This window comes from Dermochelys coriacea, chromosome 3, assembly GCF_009764565.3.
Source record: "Dermochelys coriacea isolate rDerCor1 chromosome 3, rDerCor1.pri.v4, whole genome shotgun sequence".
Classification (NCBI taxonomy): Eukaryota; Metazoa; Chordata; order Testudines; family Dermochelyidae; genus Dermochelys; species Dermochelys coriacea.
In genome coordinates, this window is record NC_050070.1 from 85,477,962 (window position 1) to 85,497,660 (window position 19,699).

The window sequence follows — 19,699 nt, forward strand, 5'->3', positions numbered from 1 at the left end:
GTAAATAAAACAATTCTGTGTTCTAAAAATGGAACAGTTCAACATGCCTCAGCTGTTTGCTATAATGACCAGCTGTCCTGTGTCCAACATGCCCATAGCGAGGGAGCCTGAAAAGCGAGATTGTTTGGCATAGTGGTGACCAGTGTTATGCTCTACAGGGCACCAGCTGGATGTAGGATTGACCGCTTTTAAAACAACTGTAAATTAAAATATAGTCAGTCACTCAGGCTGGAATTAATCAATTATATCAGTACAGTTACTAATGCAAAGCAAATGTGCCGTTAAGTGGTATGATATTAATGATCTGACATTCTAGCTCTCCATTTCCAAAAGCAGCAAGCCTTGAATTACACTTTTGAATGAGTTCCTTTGCTATTGAAAGATTATCAGTGTGATCCACTTTATCTTTTTGTACATATAAAGCAGACAGATAATTCAGGTCCTCCTTTTTCAGTGAAGGAACAAGTAGGAAAGCAGGATGGATATTTTCTAGAAATAACAGGTTCTGCTCCATTGTACAGTCATCTTCTCAGATTCCAATGGCAGATTCAGGTGAAGAAGTGCCTTGTGCATCATATGTGGCATTACTTGTCCCATGTTACTGTTTGATATGTAATGGAGAAACATTTTTAAATTAAACTTTGTTAGCATTCATTAGCATACTGCAAAGATGGAAAGACAGTAAATTTCATCCCCTACTTCAACCTGAGATTTGGCCCTTTAAATGAGAAAAGACTAACAAACATGGGGGAACGGGACCAAAAGTAAGTCCCAAAATCGTGAGGACACCTACCTATTACAGCCAGACCCAAAGACTCTAAAGCTGAAGACCTGGATAGTGTGTAAGGAAAACTAGAATTGCTCCTTTTTTCCCAAAATAGTATAACGACCTGCACTACACTAAAGAGTGTCCTGTCTAATATAAGACAGCAACTTCTAAAGAACTCCTGTAGCTACTGCAATATTTTCCTGTAGGAGGTATAGAACCATAAACGTTTGTTCCCACCCTGCTCACTCCTGATTTTATTTGGGAATCTTGAGAAAAGTGATGAGCTCTGGATAATCTAAAGTTACAAGTCTGCTGTAACGTCAAGAGATGCATGATGGAACTTCAGTCCATTTCCATCATTACACTCCTACATTGTTTCAGAGCAATAAACTATAATAAATTTGTGTGTCTCCTTTAGAATCTTAATTTAATTTCTTGGGAAAAGTTTACATAATCCACGTTTGGAGCCTCTAACTTGTGCTTTCTTGCACTACTAATCTGTAGCTAGTTGTTATAGATTACCAGTTTAGTTATTATAAGACTGTCCCACGGGAAAAGATGATGTGGCACTATTTCTAAAACCAAGTTAATAATCACACCCAGATTTATACTATCCCAATCTGACTTCTGAAAAATGATGACTCAGACATTCTCGGGGTTGTTAGTGATCACTTTTAAGTCAGATCCATGTAACAGCTGAGGAAGTCTGACAACTTTAGGCATTTTTATACAAACTCTTGTGGCTCTGTGTCCCCTAAAGAATATTACTGTTCACTACATAAAAGTTTGCATCCAACGTGCTTGTAGTAAAGAAGGAATTCCCTCTCTACTTTCATTCAAAGATCATTCCATAGGATCATAGCTTCTTGAGCAGAACACTAATTTACTTCATTGGTGTAGATTGAAAAACCCCATGAAAAGCTCCCTCCAGGGAATCTCTAACTACAGGTAGATGTGAATCAGTCAGTGCAGTGCTTAGCTGCAGGGCTTCTTCAGTGTTGTAGTTCTTGGGAGCCAATCAATAATTACAGCGTTTATTCAGGGATTTGTTCAGCATGACATCAGAGTTCAGCAGCCTGGACCCAGGTTAGTACAGAAATGAAAATTGAATGCTTATCTATAAACTGGGTCCTCTGTACATTGATCTGTCTAGAAGCCCCAGACTCTTGTGGAGCTCTCTGCCACAGGATAACAATGAGGCCAAGAACTTACTAGGAGTCAAAAAAAAGAATTGGACATTAGCCACATAAATAGCAAGGACTTCTTTTACCTGTTTTAAATGTTTAGAAGTGAGAGGAAACCCACTGCATCAGGACATAAAGCAGCCTCTCACAGAAGGGAGTAGGAAGAAAATTTCTTGGTGGTGGAAGGGGCAGGTTATTCCATAATTGTCAATTTCAGGATACTTTGCCTCTTCCACTGAAGCATCTAGTACTGGCTTGTGCTAAAGAGTAGATGGATCACTAGTCTGCTCCACCATGGTAATTCCTATGTTCTACATGGATGGCTTGGAGGTTGCTGGGGGAGGAGCCAAGGGAGGCAGTACTAAGCAGCAGGGGAAGGAAAGAGCGAAGAGGAGGAGGAGGGCTGAGCAGGCTGCTGCTACCATCTTGCAGGGGGAAGACAGCTGACTGGAGAAGATGCTGCTTGTAGGAGGAGCTTGGAGGGATGGGGGAGGAGAAGAACTGACTGATGTATTTGTGTGGGACCAGTTAATGGATCTGGGGAAATTGTGTAGTGGGGCACCCATTTAGTATGGTACACAAGTGTTAGGAAAATGGTACATAACTTCCTCTGTTTGCCAGCCTCGGAAGGCAGGTCTATATAGCATGACAGTGTGTGCGGCGTAGCAGCGAGTTTGTGATGATAGGCGTGAACAAAGGAGTGAGGGGCTTAAAGGAGCAAAACAGGGAAAGAATGATTGAGGAAAGTCTTATTAAACATAGTAAAATGAATTGAGGATAAACTGAAAAATTGAGTGGGAGGGGAGAAACACCAAGGCTCAGAGCAGATGGGAAAGTAAAGGAAGTTAAAGAATGGAAAAGGAAAGGGAAGTACCAAAGCAAGGGAGACTGTGTTTCTTTTATTTAATACAAAGTTTAATGGCAATACATTACATAAAAATACTAAATTCTCTCTTAACCCCAGATGGGTAGTATTGGATGAGCTAGAGTTTTCATAATGTTCACATAAACCATGCCCTCCTTCACTATGTTTCTGGTAAAGTGAGAGGGAAATGACTTCTCTGGAAAGTTTAAAATATATTGCTTGGGCCTGCTGAGCTTGCCAGTTGTGCTTCTGAGGGAAACCTGGAGGGACGGGTTGAGTGATTTGAGCTTGTTATCCATTGGAAGTGGGACTGATTTGAGTGAAGAATGCATGTAGAGGAGGTGCTGGCATGCATATACATTCAGGGGCAGGTGTAGTATCTGAAAATTCATTACATCTTTTTAAAAATTGATTAGATTTCCCATTGACTGTCCCTTTTAAGTAATTGTTGGTTGGAAGAGAACAATCTGCCACAATTGTCATGGGAGTGTTTGTTTTTAAAGTAATAAAAGGTGCTAGTCTAAGCATAATCATTTAAGGAAAATGCATTACTTGGCCATCCCTGAGAAAGTAACTTATTTGGATCAGTGATTTTTTTCAGCAGCATCTCTTGGTGTTCACTGTACTAGAGCTGCTCCCAGTGAATTTTCAGGGCTCTGCTGACCTTTAGGAAGGCTGGGGTCAATCCACAGCCAAGTGTGGAGAACTGTTAGCCACTTCAGACAAACACTTAGAAAATGTCTCTCATTTGTTTCTAATAAAGTCTATCTACGTAACCTATGGAACATGCACTGTACAAAACAATTTCAATGCCAGATCTCTTTCTAGTACTCCGAAACAATGCATGATAACATTCAGCTTTTGTGATATTGCTTAAAAACATTTTGATAGCAGGGCCTCGGTTTGCAAGTTCAGTAACTTTCGTCAGCTGCTCCAATGTCCTTTTCTCTAATACTGTTGAGTGGGATGATTACATGTCATCAATTCCTTTATGCTATTTCCATCTTGTGTTCACCCAGCTTAGTGTGTAACAGCTACTTGCATTGAAGGCTTCCTTTTTCAGAAACATCTGTGGTTTCAATAAGTCTTTGTAAGTGTGAAAAAGCCTGAAATCCTTCAGTTCTAATTCTTTGAGAAGACTGTACCAGTATCGGACCACCGTGCTGTCATTGCCACTGACCTCAAATCCAGGCCAATGAATGTGGACTTCAAAGACCAATTGTCCTATCTGTTCAACAATGTCTTCCAGAATCAGGTTTTCCAAAATTTTCCACTCAGCACTTTCCATATCTGCCTTGAGAACATCAATCTGAAACAAAAAGCTAATTACTTTATGAAAAAGACGGACTTCGCAATTGCTGTTGATAACCATCTGAAGTGCCATGCTTTTCAATTTCATTCACTTTTACTTAATTACTCTTGAGTATGGCTGTTTTTGTTTAACAATCCCAGCACCTCCTGGGGATAATTGAACCAGTTTTTGAAGTTTCATAATTGCTTGTTCATAGCTTCCCCTCCCCACACTCTCAACTCCCTGTTTTAAATGCTTTGTAGTTTGAGGCTTCTAATGAGGGTGCTAATGTGGTCATTAAACTACTATATTTTATTATTCCTTTACAAATCCTCCAAGTGTCTCAAACTTAGAGGGGTGAGAAACACACATTGATATGCAAAGATACTTGGATCATACTTTTCTTTTAACTTTGGCTGTGCTTGGGTTGAAGGAAGTGCTATTTGTCCATTACTTTCTTTAGTATTACAAAATCCACTGAGCCCAACAAGTTATGTTTGTTTGTACAGCAATAACACTGAGGGTCCCAATCAGGACTATTAAGGTAGGAGACACACATTCTCTCTCTCTCTCTCTCTCTCTCTCTCTCTCTCTGCCTGCCCCAAAGACCTTCCAATCTAAGTATATGAGGACAAAACAACTACATACAACAGACAAGGGCAGCACAGAGTAACAGTGAAATTGTTGTTGGTCTTCCATCCGAGAGCATTCTGCACCAAAAAATTAAAAATTCTGTGCACAATATTTAAAGATTCTGCAAATTTTATTTGTCAAATAAATGTGTAGGCTCCAGCATGGCATTGGGGAGCACAGGCCGCTGGCTGAACAGAGGTGGGAGATCACACTGCAACTCCCTCCCCCAGGACACAAACTCAGCAGTGAGGCTGCACCCAACCCTGACACGGTGCAAGGTCTGGGCCTGCCCCAGAAACACGCAGGGCCCTGCCCCTCTGTGCCAGGTTCACCAGGTGTGGGCAGGCTGGCTCACCCTGGCAGGATCCAAGTGTGGACAGGCTTAGTGTGGGAGGATCCAGGTGTGGGTCGAGAGTGTTGTGTGTGGGGCAATCCAGATACATGGGGATTTGTTGGTGGGGTTCTGGGTGCAACGGTCACGGGACTCTGCAGGGGGATCCAGGTGAAGGTGGTTGGAACTCAGTAGGGTGGGTGTCTGGGTGTGGATAGAGCTCGGTGGGGGGGTCTGGGTGTTTTAGGGTATGGGGGTCCAGAGGCTGGGGGAGTGGGGCTCAGTGTCCTTTTACCTCCTGATATTGCAGCTTATGAGGCATGACAATGCTACTGCAATGCTTGTTATAGGGGAAAATGAGATGAGTGAAACATAGTGTTTCATATGCATATGCATTTTCTTGTTTGTGGGCCTAATGTCAGTCAGATATTGTCTCAATTTCTGTTACTTACACACACACACGGTTATGTCAGAACAGAAGTGTACAGACTGAAATGCACACAAGCTGACCATTTGGGGAATGCTTGTATGCAGCTCTTTGGCTGTGGTAGATGGAACCCTGTTTTGACTTGTGTTTTGCTGTGACCCATTCAGAACTCACAAGCCATGCCCAGTTGGTCAGAGTACTTGGAGGGGAGATCTCCCAGGAACACTGAAGTGCTGTAGAAAGCGGTGTTTGTATTCATTTGGTGGTGCTGTTTCCTTTTAATCAGTCCCAGCATGCTCTTGGAGGCGTGCCTTCTAGTGGATGAAGCTTAAAACCATGGCCTTGACCACTTGTGGCTATTAAGATCCCACAACCCGTTTTGTAAATGTAGGACTCCACATCAGCACTGAACTTAAATTGAGTAACAGGGCTTAATTTGTGCTGGGGCTTGCCAGGCCTGAGTCCCAGCACCTCTTTTGTTACAAATTAAGCACTTCCCCCACTCCCCTCTCTCTGAAATGGGCTGGGCTTGTTTTGAAAGGCAGTGCTGCTTTTTTCTACCTACCTGGGAATAGGACAGGGAGTTCAGAAAGGCATGACTAGAACTTGCTGGGTAAGCAAACTGGAGACAATTGAATGCTACTCTGAAGAACTGGATTCTACCCCTGCCTCTACCATGGAATTTCCTATGTGACTAGGCAGGCTACTTACACCAAATTTTCCACAGGTGGTCATTAATTGTATAATCCTCATTTTCAAGGTGCTTGAAAGGCACTGGCATCTGATTTGCAGCTGAAACTAAGGGGAGTGGGAACTGTACTTTGAATATAGGAAGTGCTATATAATGTTACTTATATATTAAAAAAAAAATAATCAGGTCCTAGGTGTACCAAATTCAGCACCCAAAATCAGTGGATACTTTTGACCTTTAATCGTTGTAGCTCAGTTTCCAATTTGCAAAATTGGGATATAATACTCCTTCACCTCACAGCGGTGTTGTGAAAATAAATTAATAAAACATTTGTGAAGCACTCAGATACTTTAATGCTAAGTACCGTAGAAAAGCCTATGAGGAAACTAATAATTATGTCTCCAGAGCAAGGTTTGAATAGTGTACAGTAAATAAAGCTTACAGCCACACACTGAACAATGAGGAGAAAATAAAATATTGAATAGCTGCTCATTGTCAGTATTGTCCATCCTGTGCTCTGAATGAAGCAGAGGGTCCTGTGGGAAAAAATAGTATGTAATCATGTAATTAAAGACTATATCATAAAGCATAAGAACAAGGGGGCCAAATTAAGGGTGCACAGGTATCCTCAACTCTGGCACTTTCTAACTTTCAGTGCTTGATTTTGCAACCTTTAATGTAGCTTTTTGTCTTTTAATAGTTTATGTATCAGTTTACTTGTGAAGCATTTTAGACTCCATTATGTTGACAAGCACTATAAATATAAATTGTATTTCCTTAACTCATTATGACATTTCAGTTGAAAAGTAGTTAAGGGATGAACACAGTAATTCCTCTTTATAAATTCAAATAGCTGCTGCTTTTCCAAAATACCTTTAAAAAATTGGATCTTGCTGTATTTTTGTAGCTAATTTACAGTCTAAACAAGTATGATCATTACAGGACTACATTGCAATGCCTTAGACACCCCTGGCTTTATCTTCATGGGACTGCTGTAATTTTCAAAAATGGAGACATTATCTATTTTTAAAACTTTTCAGCAAAATTGCTGCTTGGCTTCATTCTCTCATTTCCCCACTATTCTTGCCCCACAGTGCTATAGTTTGAGGTCATTCTGTCATAATCTATTTACAGTTGTTGTCTAAAAAATATGAATAGCCCTGTAGCTGCATTGGCTGAACAGCAGGCAGCCTGCACATTCTATTCCACTTTCATAAAACTGACTTGAAATGTGGCTATTAACTCATTTTATCCTGCAGAAAAGTTGGTTGCCAAGCCACAATAATGACTCCTATTAAACACATACTGGAAGGATCAGAAAAGAAATACGATGCTAACAGTAATGTGATATATACCCAAGCCAGATTTCTTAGTTTAACGTTCTACTAGCCAGTGCTCTTCATTGTTCAGGCAAAGACAGAAACATATACACGTATCTGTTCACTTACCACCTGCTCATGTGCCCTACTCCAATTGCCCTACTTGCTGTTATGTACCAAGGGCTAAATTCATGAAGGTACTTAGGCATTGTAACACTCAGCAATGCAACATCTAACCCCTAGGCATCCTGCCACCAAGTTTGGCATCCAGACTTCTCGTGCAATGCCTGGTGAGAGAGAGACAGCTAAGAAAGGGATTCTCGGAAGCCAGCAAGTTGAGCAGGGAGCTGCTTAAACTAGCCAGGAGTGAAATATAGAGGAAAGAGGCCACGTACCTTCTCCTGCAGTTTGGCACCTAAGCAGTCAGACTTGTGCTCTGGCAGACTAAATCTAGATGAGAAATCTCACCAAAAAACAAGCAAGCATGACCCCAGAATACCCAATAGTCTGGGGATTAGGGTATTCACGTAGAAGGGGGGGAGTCACAAATTCAAATCCCTGCTCTGCCTGATTTGGAGCAGGGACTCCCAGGTGGGAGGCTGAGCTTGGTAGACTCTTGGTCTAATTTTTTTTTTTGAAATTGTGTGAGCATGTGAGAGAGAGAGAGAGAGAGAGAGAGAGAAGTTTGAATGAAAGTACACAGATTACTAATGGAAATAAGCCTCTCTGTGGACCATCTCCTAGGATTAAGGATATATTTTGAAAAACCTACTGGAGGCCAAACACCTTCTGACAGATTTCTTCTCTGAAGATCTGGATGTCAATATACAATGATTCCAGCAGGGTGCCGCCTAGCAGAGAATTTCTGATTTTGAGATTTGAGTCCTTTGAGGGAGTTAACCCACAAAATAAGCTCTGAAAATGTTAGTATTTGCCCTGGGTGCCAGCTGTTAGAGCTCTGTTCATATGCCTTAGTTCTGTGTGGGAAATCTAGCCATCCACGCTATGGGAGATCATTTTGATCTGTATAACTGATAACTTCTGTGACTTTGTGGCTGGGTGGACTGTAGGGGCTTAGGGGCCAGATCTCTGTTTTCAAGCTATTTCCTTTCAGTACTGAATTATACAGACAATGTCAAAGCTGCCACATATTGACTTGCTGAAGAAAAACACTGACACTGGAAAAAATTATTCAATTTGTGCTGGATTACAAAAAAGCCACTTGAAAACAAAGTATGGGGAGCTGCAGAGGAAAGATTTTTAACTCCATCTCAGATTCTTAACGACATCAAAGAGTTGCCACTGTTGTTCACCGAGCACGCTATTTTACGCACAGAAGCCCCTGCTTAATGGTGGAAGTATAGCTCATTCACTTTCACGCTGTCAGGACTTGGCTATGTCAGTCTTTGGAGTTTCCCCCATACAATGTTGCTTTTGAGAGGGCGCTTTAGCTGCACTCAGGTTGTGATCTCTGACAAGATACTGTGTGGTCCCTGAAACCGCTAAGAGGCTTCCTTTTTTAAATGAAACCTGCCACAGCTGATTCAAGTATTAAAACATGATGCTAAGAAATTAAATAACAGGAAGTAAATAATAGCCTTGAACAAAATGGTCTCAGGGTTAGATTGTAAGCTTCTGTGGGCATGGAGTGCATCTCCTCTGTGCTCTAAAGCAGTTTTTCCTCAATATCCGGTCCATGGACCGGTGCCAGTCCCTGAGATCTCCCTGACACAGTTTAGGAAGGCAGCAAGCTAGTCCCTGGCATCAAAAAAGATGGAGAAACACTGCTCTAAACTACTGTGTTGTTTATAATACACCATAAATAATTAAAACCTTAAAGGGACACCAACTTAAACTTCATGCCACTGTCTAGATACAACTGTTTCAAGTAACACCAGAGATTAGACTGAGAAATTAAAGATGAATTGGATTCATCACATATGTAGATATTATAAATGCCAAGTTTGTATGTTTTCAAAATATTTTACCCTTCTGCAGATATACCACCCTCTTGTGTTCTCCTGCCCACAACCTTAAGAATATGTGGAAGTCGCACAGACACAGACAGTTGGGTTCCAAATAGCAGTGACTATTTAATGCTCAGCAGCTATGCTGCTCTGGCAAGATTCTGGTAGCTACAGCAAAAGGGGACAGGGAGTCCCACTAGAGGGCACCCAAAATATTTAAAGGGATACTACACAATTTCTATACAGTGCAAACAGTATTCTACCAGTCAGGGAAAAATGGGCCCTTTCCTCATACTCAATGCAGCATATGAACCAACTGAAGAAAGTATGTGAGGAGAGGATTTTAGGTGTCTAATGTTTCACACATGATACACTGGCTCAATTACTGTTTTAAAGCTAATGACTGGCTGTGACCTTGTGTCATTTCCCACTACACAAGCAAGAGTTCAGTTTGCCTTGATAATCTTAGAAATAGCAGAGTTATCGGGGATTGAGGATGTTTGGTACCCTCTGAGCACCATTTAGAGCTCCTTGGAGAGAAGAGTCAATTGAGAGTGGATTGCTGGGGGAAGCAATTACTCACCACGTGGGACCAGCAGCCCCAAAAGAAAGAAATGGCAAATTCATTGCAGGTTAGTCAGCCACCATCCCTTTGTTTCCAAAGGATCAGTTTTTCAATGTGGAATGAAGAGGGAAATAGGATATTTTATTGCTAGTTCAAAGCTATGTGGAAGTGCTCATGATCAAACGTCCCTGCAGCTTTACATTAAGAATTCATCCAGAAAGTAGATCATAAGACTGATCCGTGCCTGACCTCCAAAGCCATGATTAACAAATTGTAATTTTCATATCAACTGCATGATGAGACAAGCTCTGTTCTCTGTTGTATCTGTCTTTTGTTACCCCACCCTTAGTTTAAGATGTCCTCAGTAGATAAGAATTTAGATAGTGCTATATGAATGCAATCCACATTTTGGCAGTAGCTTTCTTGAGAAAAAGCTGTATTGTGTTTTTTAAATTCTTTCTTCACCATGCTTTTTTCTTTCTTCTATGACTTGCTGTCCTCTTTTCTACAGTCTTTCCATATGTTTTCCCTCTTTCCCCTTCCTTCTATTCCTCCCCTTTCAACTTGATTTCTGTCCTCTTCACCAACGGCCTATTGCTTAGCTCCCTATTATTTCCTTGCCCTGTGCCCTTCGCTCTCTCCTACCCTGGGTTGTAATTAATGGCAGATGGAAGAGTGGTCATCCTTGAGAGCAAAGTGCAGCTGCAGCGGTGCAGGATCTCCTTTCCTGCTCTCTCTTTAATTCAAAGAGAATGGATGTCATCTCTGAACAGTGAGAGGAGGAGGAGGCTCTGCTGTGCAGTTGCATGCATGCTCCTGGGGCTCTGACCAGGATGGTGAGGGCGCAGGGCTTGGGTGAAAAGATAGTGCCCCTACCCAGGCCTGTGTTTCTTACTCAACTTGGATCAGAACTAAAATTCCTTTTTGTCCTCCAGATGATGGCACTGTATAGATAGCTTCATGTCCAAATAATTAATTCTTGGTTCCCAGCTGCTGTTGGATAATCATACTGCTGCAGGGGCCAGAACAGTGTTTTTCCATCCACAGCTGAGCAGGAGGCTGTCACCCTTTCTGTCAATTGTAGGCTTCCCTACCATCAGCCATGCCTTTTTCGCCTCACAGTTAAAGTCCTGCAAAGTGTTCTGCATGGGATTACACCTTAAATCAACTTGGAAACTGCAGGTGGTGCAGAAAATGGCAGCTCGCTTGCTAAGCAGTGTATCGTCCTGTGAGCATAAAGTACCTGTGCTCTGGAATCAGTATTGGCTACTAGGGTGTGATCACTTCTCCCATGTGCCACATTACTACAGCTGGGATCAATGGAGGTGCTCCTGAGGGAGAACCTTTACTTACTGTCCTCTTGTTCTGTGTTTGTTCTAGCATGATGTGCTCCTGGTCCATGACAAGGCTCCTATGTGCTATGGTAATACAAATGATAAGTAATAATTATACAAAAGAAGTAGCTGCTGACACAGTGTTCTCCAGGAGACACCCCTGACTTTAGAATTCTCTCTTTCCTTTGGTCCAAAGTAGCCCAAATGTGGTGACATTTAGGGGATGTTGTAAAGCTGGTCTATCTGGGCAGGCATTTGGAAAAGGTGGAGAGGCAGAAGGTGCCTATTTATGTGGGGAAAGAGTATGGTTTTGTGGGGGCTGAGGTGGGAAATTACAGATTTATTGGCTTTATTTCTGCAGAGAAAGGCTGTGGGTTTGCTACTGCTGGCCGTGACTTGTACATTAGATGCTTTCTCAAGGGCCCAGGAGTAATGTTTTACGGTCAACATATTGGAATAAAAAAATACATAAAATGGCTTTGACTTAAAATTTTGAACATGATGTGTTGGGTCAAGACAGCTTCCAGAAAGCAGGGCTGAGACATAAAGATAAAACAAAGCCCTTGGGGTGTAATAAATCAGTCTGGTTAAATTGCATTAGTGTCTTTTCATTTGACAGGAAATGACTTGGTTAAAATTACTGGGATGTTCCCTACCCACCCAAAAATCTGCCCAAATCCTGCTAAACTGAATACGACCGATCCCATTGGCTTCTAAAGCTAAACTCAGTATACTCTTTTTTGGTTGGCAGGTAATGTATCACATCTCTTGCTCTGAGCACCTTCCTATTCACCATTGTTGATTCTATTAAACTCGCATTAAATCCTGTTCTCAGTTTAGCCTCTTTCTTTCAAGAAAAGTGTGGTAATTAAAGCTTTTGGCCCTGGTCACTGCTTTGGAGATTATTCTGAGCTAATGGACCATTCATTTATAACTAGAGTAATTCCTAAAATTAAGCTATTCCAGAGGAAGCAAGGTGTGAAAATGTTGGATTGGTTCAGTTGATGTTTTACATAATGTTCAACCAGTGACTTTTTTTACTTGCAGTCAGTGTCATTAACCAATACTAGCAAACCTCTGCTCTGAAACAGAAGACACCATTTGCACTGACTGCTGGTGTTGAGTGTTTTTTCCAACCTGCAAAGCTCGTCTATGTTAAATATGCTCGTCTATGTTAAAGAAAAGGATCAAAATATCATCACCTATTCGGGGCCTTGCTGGTCCTTCAAACTGTTGCTTAAGGGGGTAGAAGCATTCTCTTGAAAAAGAGTTTTAGAAGCCTAAATCCTACATTATGTACTGGAGAATGAAGGCAAGCCTCTGAGTAGCCTAGGGGTTAGGTATCTACCTAGACTATGGAAGAACCCTATGCAGCCAGATTTGAAGGGATTTGAACCTCTCTCTCCCACATCCCACCTGAGTGCCCTACCCAGCAGGCTATAGTATCAATCTCTTGGTTGGGCATGCTCTCTGGCCCAATGAATAGTTACCAAGTAGCACAGCTTCAACAAGAGAGGAGAAAGCCCCACCACACAGTACCCATTAGGCTGGTGGTTAGCACTCATCTGGAATGTGGGACACCTGGGTTAAAGTCCTTGCTTCAAATCAGGCAGGACCTGAAAACAGCTTTCCCGTATCCCAAGAGAGTATCCTAACCACTGGGCTATTGGCTATAATGGGGTCTCACACTGTATCTTCCTCCACTGAGAAAGCTTAGGTGCAAAAGGAGGGTTCACAGCTGAGAATCCCAAGCATGGGTGGCAGGTAAAGCAGCCCCAGGGGAGGCTAGCTCCTTCTCCTGCCCTTGGCCCTGCCCACACTCCATCCCTGCTTTCCCCCAGTCCCTGCCCCCTAGGCCACCCCGCTGCTGCTCTTCACGTCCCATCTCACCCCACCCCGCTTGCCTCCTCACCCCCTGCTCCCTGCAAGACACACACCCTGGCTCACCGCATCCCTCCGCACCCCTTGGCCCACTGCTTGTCTCCCCACCCCACCCTCTGGCCGGCCACCAGAACCCTGCTGGCACACCGCTCATCTCTTCACGCCCCCGCCAGAGCCCCCCCTCCCAATGCAAGACCCTCTCTGCCGGCCGCTGGCTTGCTGCTTGCCTCTTCACCCCTGGGGGGCAGCGCTGGAGCCAGGGATGAAGGATTTGAGGTAAGGAAGAGTGCTCTGGGGTGGGGCTGGGGATGAGGGGTTTGGGTGTAGGAAGGGGCTGAGGGGGTTGGGAGTGTGGACTCTGGGGTCGGGCTGGGGGCTTGGGGTGCACAAAGGAGCTCAGGGCTGGGGCAGAGGGTTGGGGTGTGGGTGGGGGGGTGCAGGCTCCGGGAGGGCATTTGGGTATGGGGGGGACACTGAGCTGGGACGGATGGGGGATTGGGTGCACAAGGGAGTTTGGGTGTAGGGTCCCGGTAGAACTTACCACAGCTCCCAGAAAGTGGCTGCCAGGTCCCTGCAGCCCCCTCCCCGCCAGCCACATGGGCAGCCAGGGAGACTGCGTGCTGCACTTGCGACTGCAGGCGCCATCCCCGCAGATCCCACTGATCATAGTTCCCAGCCAATAGGAGCTGCGAAGCTGGTACTCTGGGTGGGAGGGGCCATGCGCCTTGGTGGCCACTTCCAGGAGCCATGTGGAGCCAGGGCAAGCAGGGAGCCAGCCTTAGCCCTGGGCCCTGGCTGCACTGCTGCCACCTGGACTTTTAACAGCCCAGTCGGCAGTGCCGTCCAGAGCCTCCAGGGTCCCTTTTCAACTGGGCATTCTGGTCGAACACTGGGCGCCTGGCAACCCTATGCCCACTGCTCACCTCCTCACTTCCACACACACACACACACACCCCACTGCCTCGTCATGTCCCTCCTGACTCCTCCACCCCCGCAGGGGGTCGGGGAACAGGACGTGGCGAATGGCAGAGACCTTTGGGGAGGGGATTCAGTGGAGGAGAGGAAGAAGATGTATCAGGCAGTGGGGAGCCTTAGAGAAGGAGTAGAGCAGGAAGGGGAAGAGTCAGAGCCACCATGGCCCAGGGGTCTGGCAGGGTTTGCCAGCAGCTGCGCCAGGGGAGGCTTAGCCATCCCTAGGCTCTTATACCCATAGCTCATACTGAACAGAGAAAGGCAACTTCCTATGTCCTATCAGATCTGGACCCTCAACCCTGCCCCTTCCACAGCATTTTGCTCCTGGCTAGCTTCTGTGGGTTCTGTGAATTCCTTTCTCAGGCCCCTGACTCTTCCCATACCCTGCAACCTCAGGCCTGTGAATTCCAGTGGAGGGAGGGTACTAGGATTTAGGCATTGACTTTAGCCTTTACTCACTAACTTAATCTAATGAGAGAACATTCTATTGTCTGACCTCCGAGCAGGAAAAAAAACCCTCTCGTTTTTGCTCGTGATGTTATCTACCAGACACTGCTGGATGCATCTGGGAACGGATGTTTATTCAAGAAAATAAATGCTGTTCACTGGAGCTTCAGTTCTCTTCATTAAAGAGGAACAAACATTTGTATCTTGTTTATGCTGCTGCAGTATTATGCAAGGGTATAAAAGTGGGTTGTTAACAGAACTCACCTCACGCTCACAGACTGACCTCACACTTGGTAAGGCAACTCCCATCTTTTCATGTATTTATACCTGCTCCTGTATTTTCCACTCCATGCATCTGATGAAATGGGTTCTAGCCCATGAAAGCTTATGCCCAAATAAATTTGTTAGTCTCTAAAGTGCCACAAGGAATTCTCATTGTTTTTGCTGATACAGACTAACGTGGCTACCACTCTGAGAACTGAAGGGGATGAAGGTCATGTTCTCTCTTACTAGATATGGAAGTTAATGGCTGCCACTGCTTTAGAGAGACAAGGTGGTTGAGGTCTAACAAATGCTATTGCTTCACTGACCTTGTCCCTCTAATATCCTGAGACCAACACAGCTACAACACTTCAAAAAATCCATTAGAAAGTAATAAAACACCTTAGAGAAGAGCATTTGCGGTAGACTATTTTCAGAATAAAGCAAATGGTTTAAAAAAAAACAAAAAACATTTCACTGAAGAGTATTTAAAGTTCTTCTTGTGTTTGCTAAACCAACAGTAAACCATAGGAACCTGATGCTGAATGCAATGTAAATTATATTAAGGAAAATAGATCACTGCATACCTAGCGTCTCTCTATGCATCCTTTGGTATATTACCAAATTCAGTCAAATTCCCTCTCATCTTCAAAATGAGCTCTTTGCTAGTTGCTGAAATAGCCCCACGCCTTATATCTCCAGCACCTGGGAGGCTCCATCTCCCTGCAAGCCAGCTCTTCAAATGTTGTAATCTCTTTAAAAATGATTCAGTGAAAGTGAGAAGCTCCTAAAGGTATTAAATTAATCCAGTGAATGTGAAGTGTGTGTGGACATTAATGTAACAATTGCTATATATGCGAAAGAAAATCTGCAGCCTCTTGGACATCAGTTGTCATTCAATCATGCACCATACCAGGGCTGTGTGAACTTCACATTGCCTACAGAGAGAGAACTCTGATTCTCTTGTTCCTAAAACATAGGCCATCATCTCTTAAAGGGACTCTCCTTCAGTTATTAGCAGAATGGGGTCTATGATGTAGCTCAGCAGTTCTCATTTCATCCAATGGAGGATCTGGTGCACATACATGCTAGGCCACTCAATACAGTACTTTAAAAAAAAATTCCCTTTGTGAGACTGTTAATTTCATTCCACTTGCTATCTGACTTGCTTACGTACTTCCAGGTTGCCCATTCTACCTATGTGGTCCTAGTGTTCATTTGCAATGGCAGCAGAAGTATGGCAGCATGTACAATGCATATTTGAGGCACACAACAAAGACTCTCTTGAAGAATCTTTCCCTCTTCTGCTCTTCTCCCACGAAGACTGTAATATTGCATTGGGGGAGAGAAAGGCTGTTTGTGGGGCTGATCTGTACATTTTTAGACCCAGTTTTCCTTTGAGTAAAATGATTTGGATACTTTGAGGTGACATCAGAATCAAATGGTAACAGCAGAAAGAGCTCCAACTGCTATGATTTAAGTGTACAGACCAACAATAGTCAAACTCCAAATGGAAAGATTTCAAGCTATAGAAGGGGGATGTGCTGTAGACTCTTTGGCAACAATTTGGAAAACTTGGTAACGAAGAATTTTTTAAAAGGGGTACAGCCATGTTTGCAGAATCTCCCGTTCTTTCCCTCCCCATGCTGGATTCGGGAACCTTTATAAAGAATTTATCAGTCACTGGACAGAAGGAGAGCAACTGGGGTAGAGAGGTAGATTTATTTATTTGGAAATCTGTTTTAATTTTACTAATGTACTGAATAGAGAGATTCAACACCCTTTCCCCTTCAATTAAACTGGTGTTAAATGCCCACAACATACATCCCACTGGTTCTCCAGCAAAACTAGGGAAGACCAGACTTTATATTCCTGATATTTCTAAGATAAAAAACATGCACTAAAAACCATACAAAATAAGCATTATTTTAGTCCTTTTTTATACATCATACACTTTATATAACTACAGAAGCAAAAAAGGGCATAAACCAATTTAAAAAAAAATCTTCTACTAGTCACCTTTAAAACTGGTGCCCACATTTTCCCCATTGTAAAGACATTTCGCATTTTTGTGTTCTTGGGGAGAGCACAGGTTTTGGCTGCGAAACCTCTCACCTATATTACTATAGCTATTAACAAAGATGCTGACTGAATGCAAGATAGCTGCATACTAAACAATGCTTCCAGTTTGTTTCCTGGTAGGTGCACTATTGTTGATAGCACCATAAGCATCCAATCTGGCAAATAAACAGAATGGAGTTTAAAAAAAGCAGAGAAAGACAAAAGAGGCTGAGAGAAACTCCTTTAAAGAAACATTTGGAAGGGACAAGGGAGAGGGGTAAACATTGGTCAGTTCATGAGCCTTTCATTTCAAGGGCCATGAGCAGTAAAAGTGGGTTTGATGATATCACCTTAGAGCCAGGTATGCTCAAAACACTGTACAAAGCAGCACTCTCTGTTAAAGATGAGTTCAGGAGCAGGATTCTAGGGGTGCTGCCGGTCAGCATGGTGATGGCTTGGCAAAACTGTATTGGGGAAGCAGGGCTTGTACATCATCAATCTGACTCTAGCTGCTGCCTTGATTTCATGACTGCTAAATTCATTAATTCGTTAAAAAAAAGCATCAATACTTTGTAGTTTACTGATGGTAAAAGGCTGTATATGTTCAAACTGCAATTGGAAACATCTGCACCAATCTGATTTCCACTGAATTTGCAGTAACTGGAGTAATACCAGCTAGTTGATGCAAAAGCATATGGGAAGCTCACACATGGAAACAGTTAGTGATCAAAATACATCCTGGTGTAATTTACAAGAAGCCAGTGGAGTTACAGCAAGGATGAACTTGGCCCAATATGCACAAGAATAACCTCAGAGGAACTGAATGTGTGTCATGAGCAATAAGTCTTGCATGAATGCATAAATCAAATTATAGAGCTGGAGACAAATGCTTATTGTTGAACCACACACACTCTACTACTTTGGGATTATTGCTTTAATGTGATGACTTTAAAAAAACATTAGTTTTACATTTTCTAGTTGGCTTGCCATAATGTAGTTTTCACTGGTGATCTCCATTTCAGCAACAGCCAGCATGAAAATCAGACATGTGAGAAACAGGTCTGCAAGAACTGCAGTAGTTCACAATGCAGAATTTAGCTGGAGTACAGTTAGTGTCTCCAGAGAACATTCAGACAGGAACTGATAACTAAACATTCTTCTTTGAGTGATGGTCCCTATATGGATTCCAGATGTGGATGTGCATGCATACCATGCACCAGGAGGTTTTTAAAGCAGTGTCTGTTTACCTGCACGTGCATCCCCTCATGCTCACAGCCTAGGTATAGGTTTCAGAGTAGCAGCCGTGTTAGTCTGTATTCGCAAAAAGAAAAGGAGTACTTGTGGCACCTTAGAGACTATAAATTTGTTAGTCTCTAAGGTGCCACAAGCCTAGGTATAATAGACCATGTGGGTCAACACCTTTTGAGTTCCCTCTGACTGCCACATGGCTGGAATCGGAACCCCTGTTCCTTCATGCTCTTAATTCTGCTAAGAGAGTGATTTCCTGTCTGTTTTTTCTTGTTTATAGTTGTCATTCGTAGTGTTATATAGCTGTAGTTAACAGTAGATAGTTAGTGTCGTTTATTGCCACATTTGGGGGGACACCCCCCTCCTCCAGGGACTATGCCCTGCGTTCATGGCTTCGAGAACTGTGCCTCTTGCCCTGGCTCATTTTCGATGAGCGATGAGTATGAGCGCTGCCTGTATTGCCTCAGTGAGGCCCACATTGCCACCTGCTTCCCTATCTGTAAGTCATTCCCACCTCTGGAAGTTCTTGATGGAGGATGCCATGCATCCATGAAGGTATTCAGTGATAAGACTGACGAGTCCTAGCACTCTCTTAAAGACTCCCATGCCACGCTCAGGTCTCTCAGTTTCTATACCCCAACCCCATGATACAGACAGCAAAAGCAGTGATACTGGCCTTGACCGCAGGCCTCCATCTGGCTTACTATCAATGCCAGCAGGAGGCACCACGTCAACAGCAGCAATCCCAGAGACAACACTATCTCGCCTCTGCCATGACCACCTCCTTGCCCCCTCCCACCAACCATCAAAGCAACAGTTTTGGTATACATGTCGAGAACCCAGACCCCCCACCATCCCTCCCACAGTGCCACATACTGTCTTTGGGGGCCATCTTGCCTTATTTGCTTCCAAGATCACCACAGACAGTTGGGTACTGGAGATCTTCAACCAAGGATACTCCACAGAATTCCTGTTGTTTTTGCATCATTGCTTCCCCGCTCCCAACTGTCCCCCGGGGACTCCTCCCATCAGGGCCTCCTCCTCCAACAAGAAGCCGATGCTCTTCTCCTCAAGGGCACTATAGAGACAGTCCCATCTAGCTACAAGGGACTCCCCTTACTTCCTTATCCCAAAGAAGGGCAGAGGGCACTGCCCCATTTTAGACCTTTGATTGCTCACACCTTTAGCTGGAAATTCAAATTCCATAGGGTGACGCTCGCATTAATTATCCTCTCCCTCTCCCACAGAGCGGCTCTCAACATAAAAGATGCCTGTTTCCACATCTATATTCACCCAGCCCATTGAAAGTTTCTCTGATTGTGAGTGGGACACAACTACTACCAATTCCAAATCCTGCCTTTTGACGTAGCAACGTCTCCATGTGTATTTACCAGTCTTTGCCATCATAACAGTACAGATGCAAAGTCTCGGCTACTCTCTGTTCTCCTACCTG

The 19,699-nt window shown here is 43.5% G+C and overlaps 1 protein-coding gene across 1 annotated transcript in view; it reads right to left on the reverse strand.

The window, feature by feature from the left end:
- Nucleotides 1-2,848: 2,848 nt before the first annotated feature.
- Nucleotides 2,849-19,699, reverse strand: part of METTL24 (methyltransferase like 24) — a 99,375-nt gene continuing 82,524 nt past the window's right edge. The window contains exon 5 of the mRNA XM_038395660.2: nt 2,849-4,127. Within this exon, the coding sequence (XP_038251588.1) occupies nt 3,813-4,127 (315 nt within the window). The 3' untranslated portion in view covers nt 2,849-3,812. The remainder of the gene's footprint in view (nt 4,128-19,699) is intronic.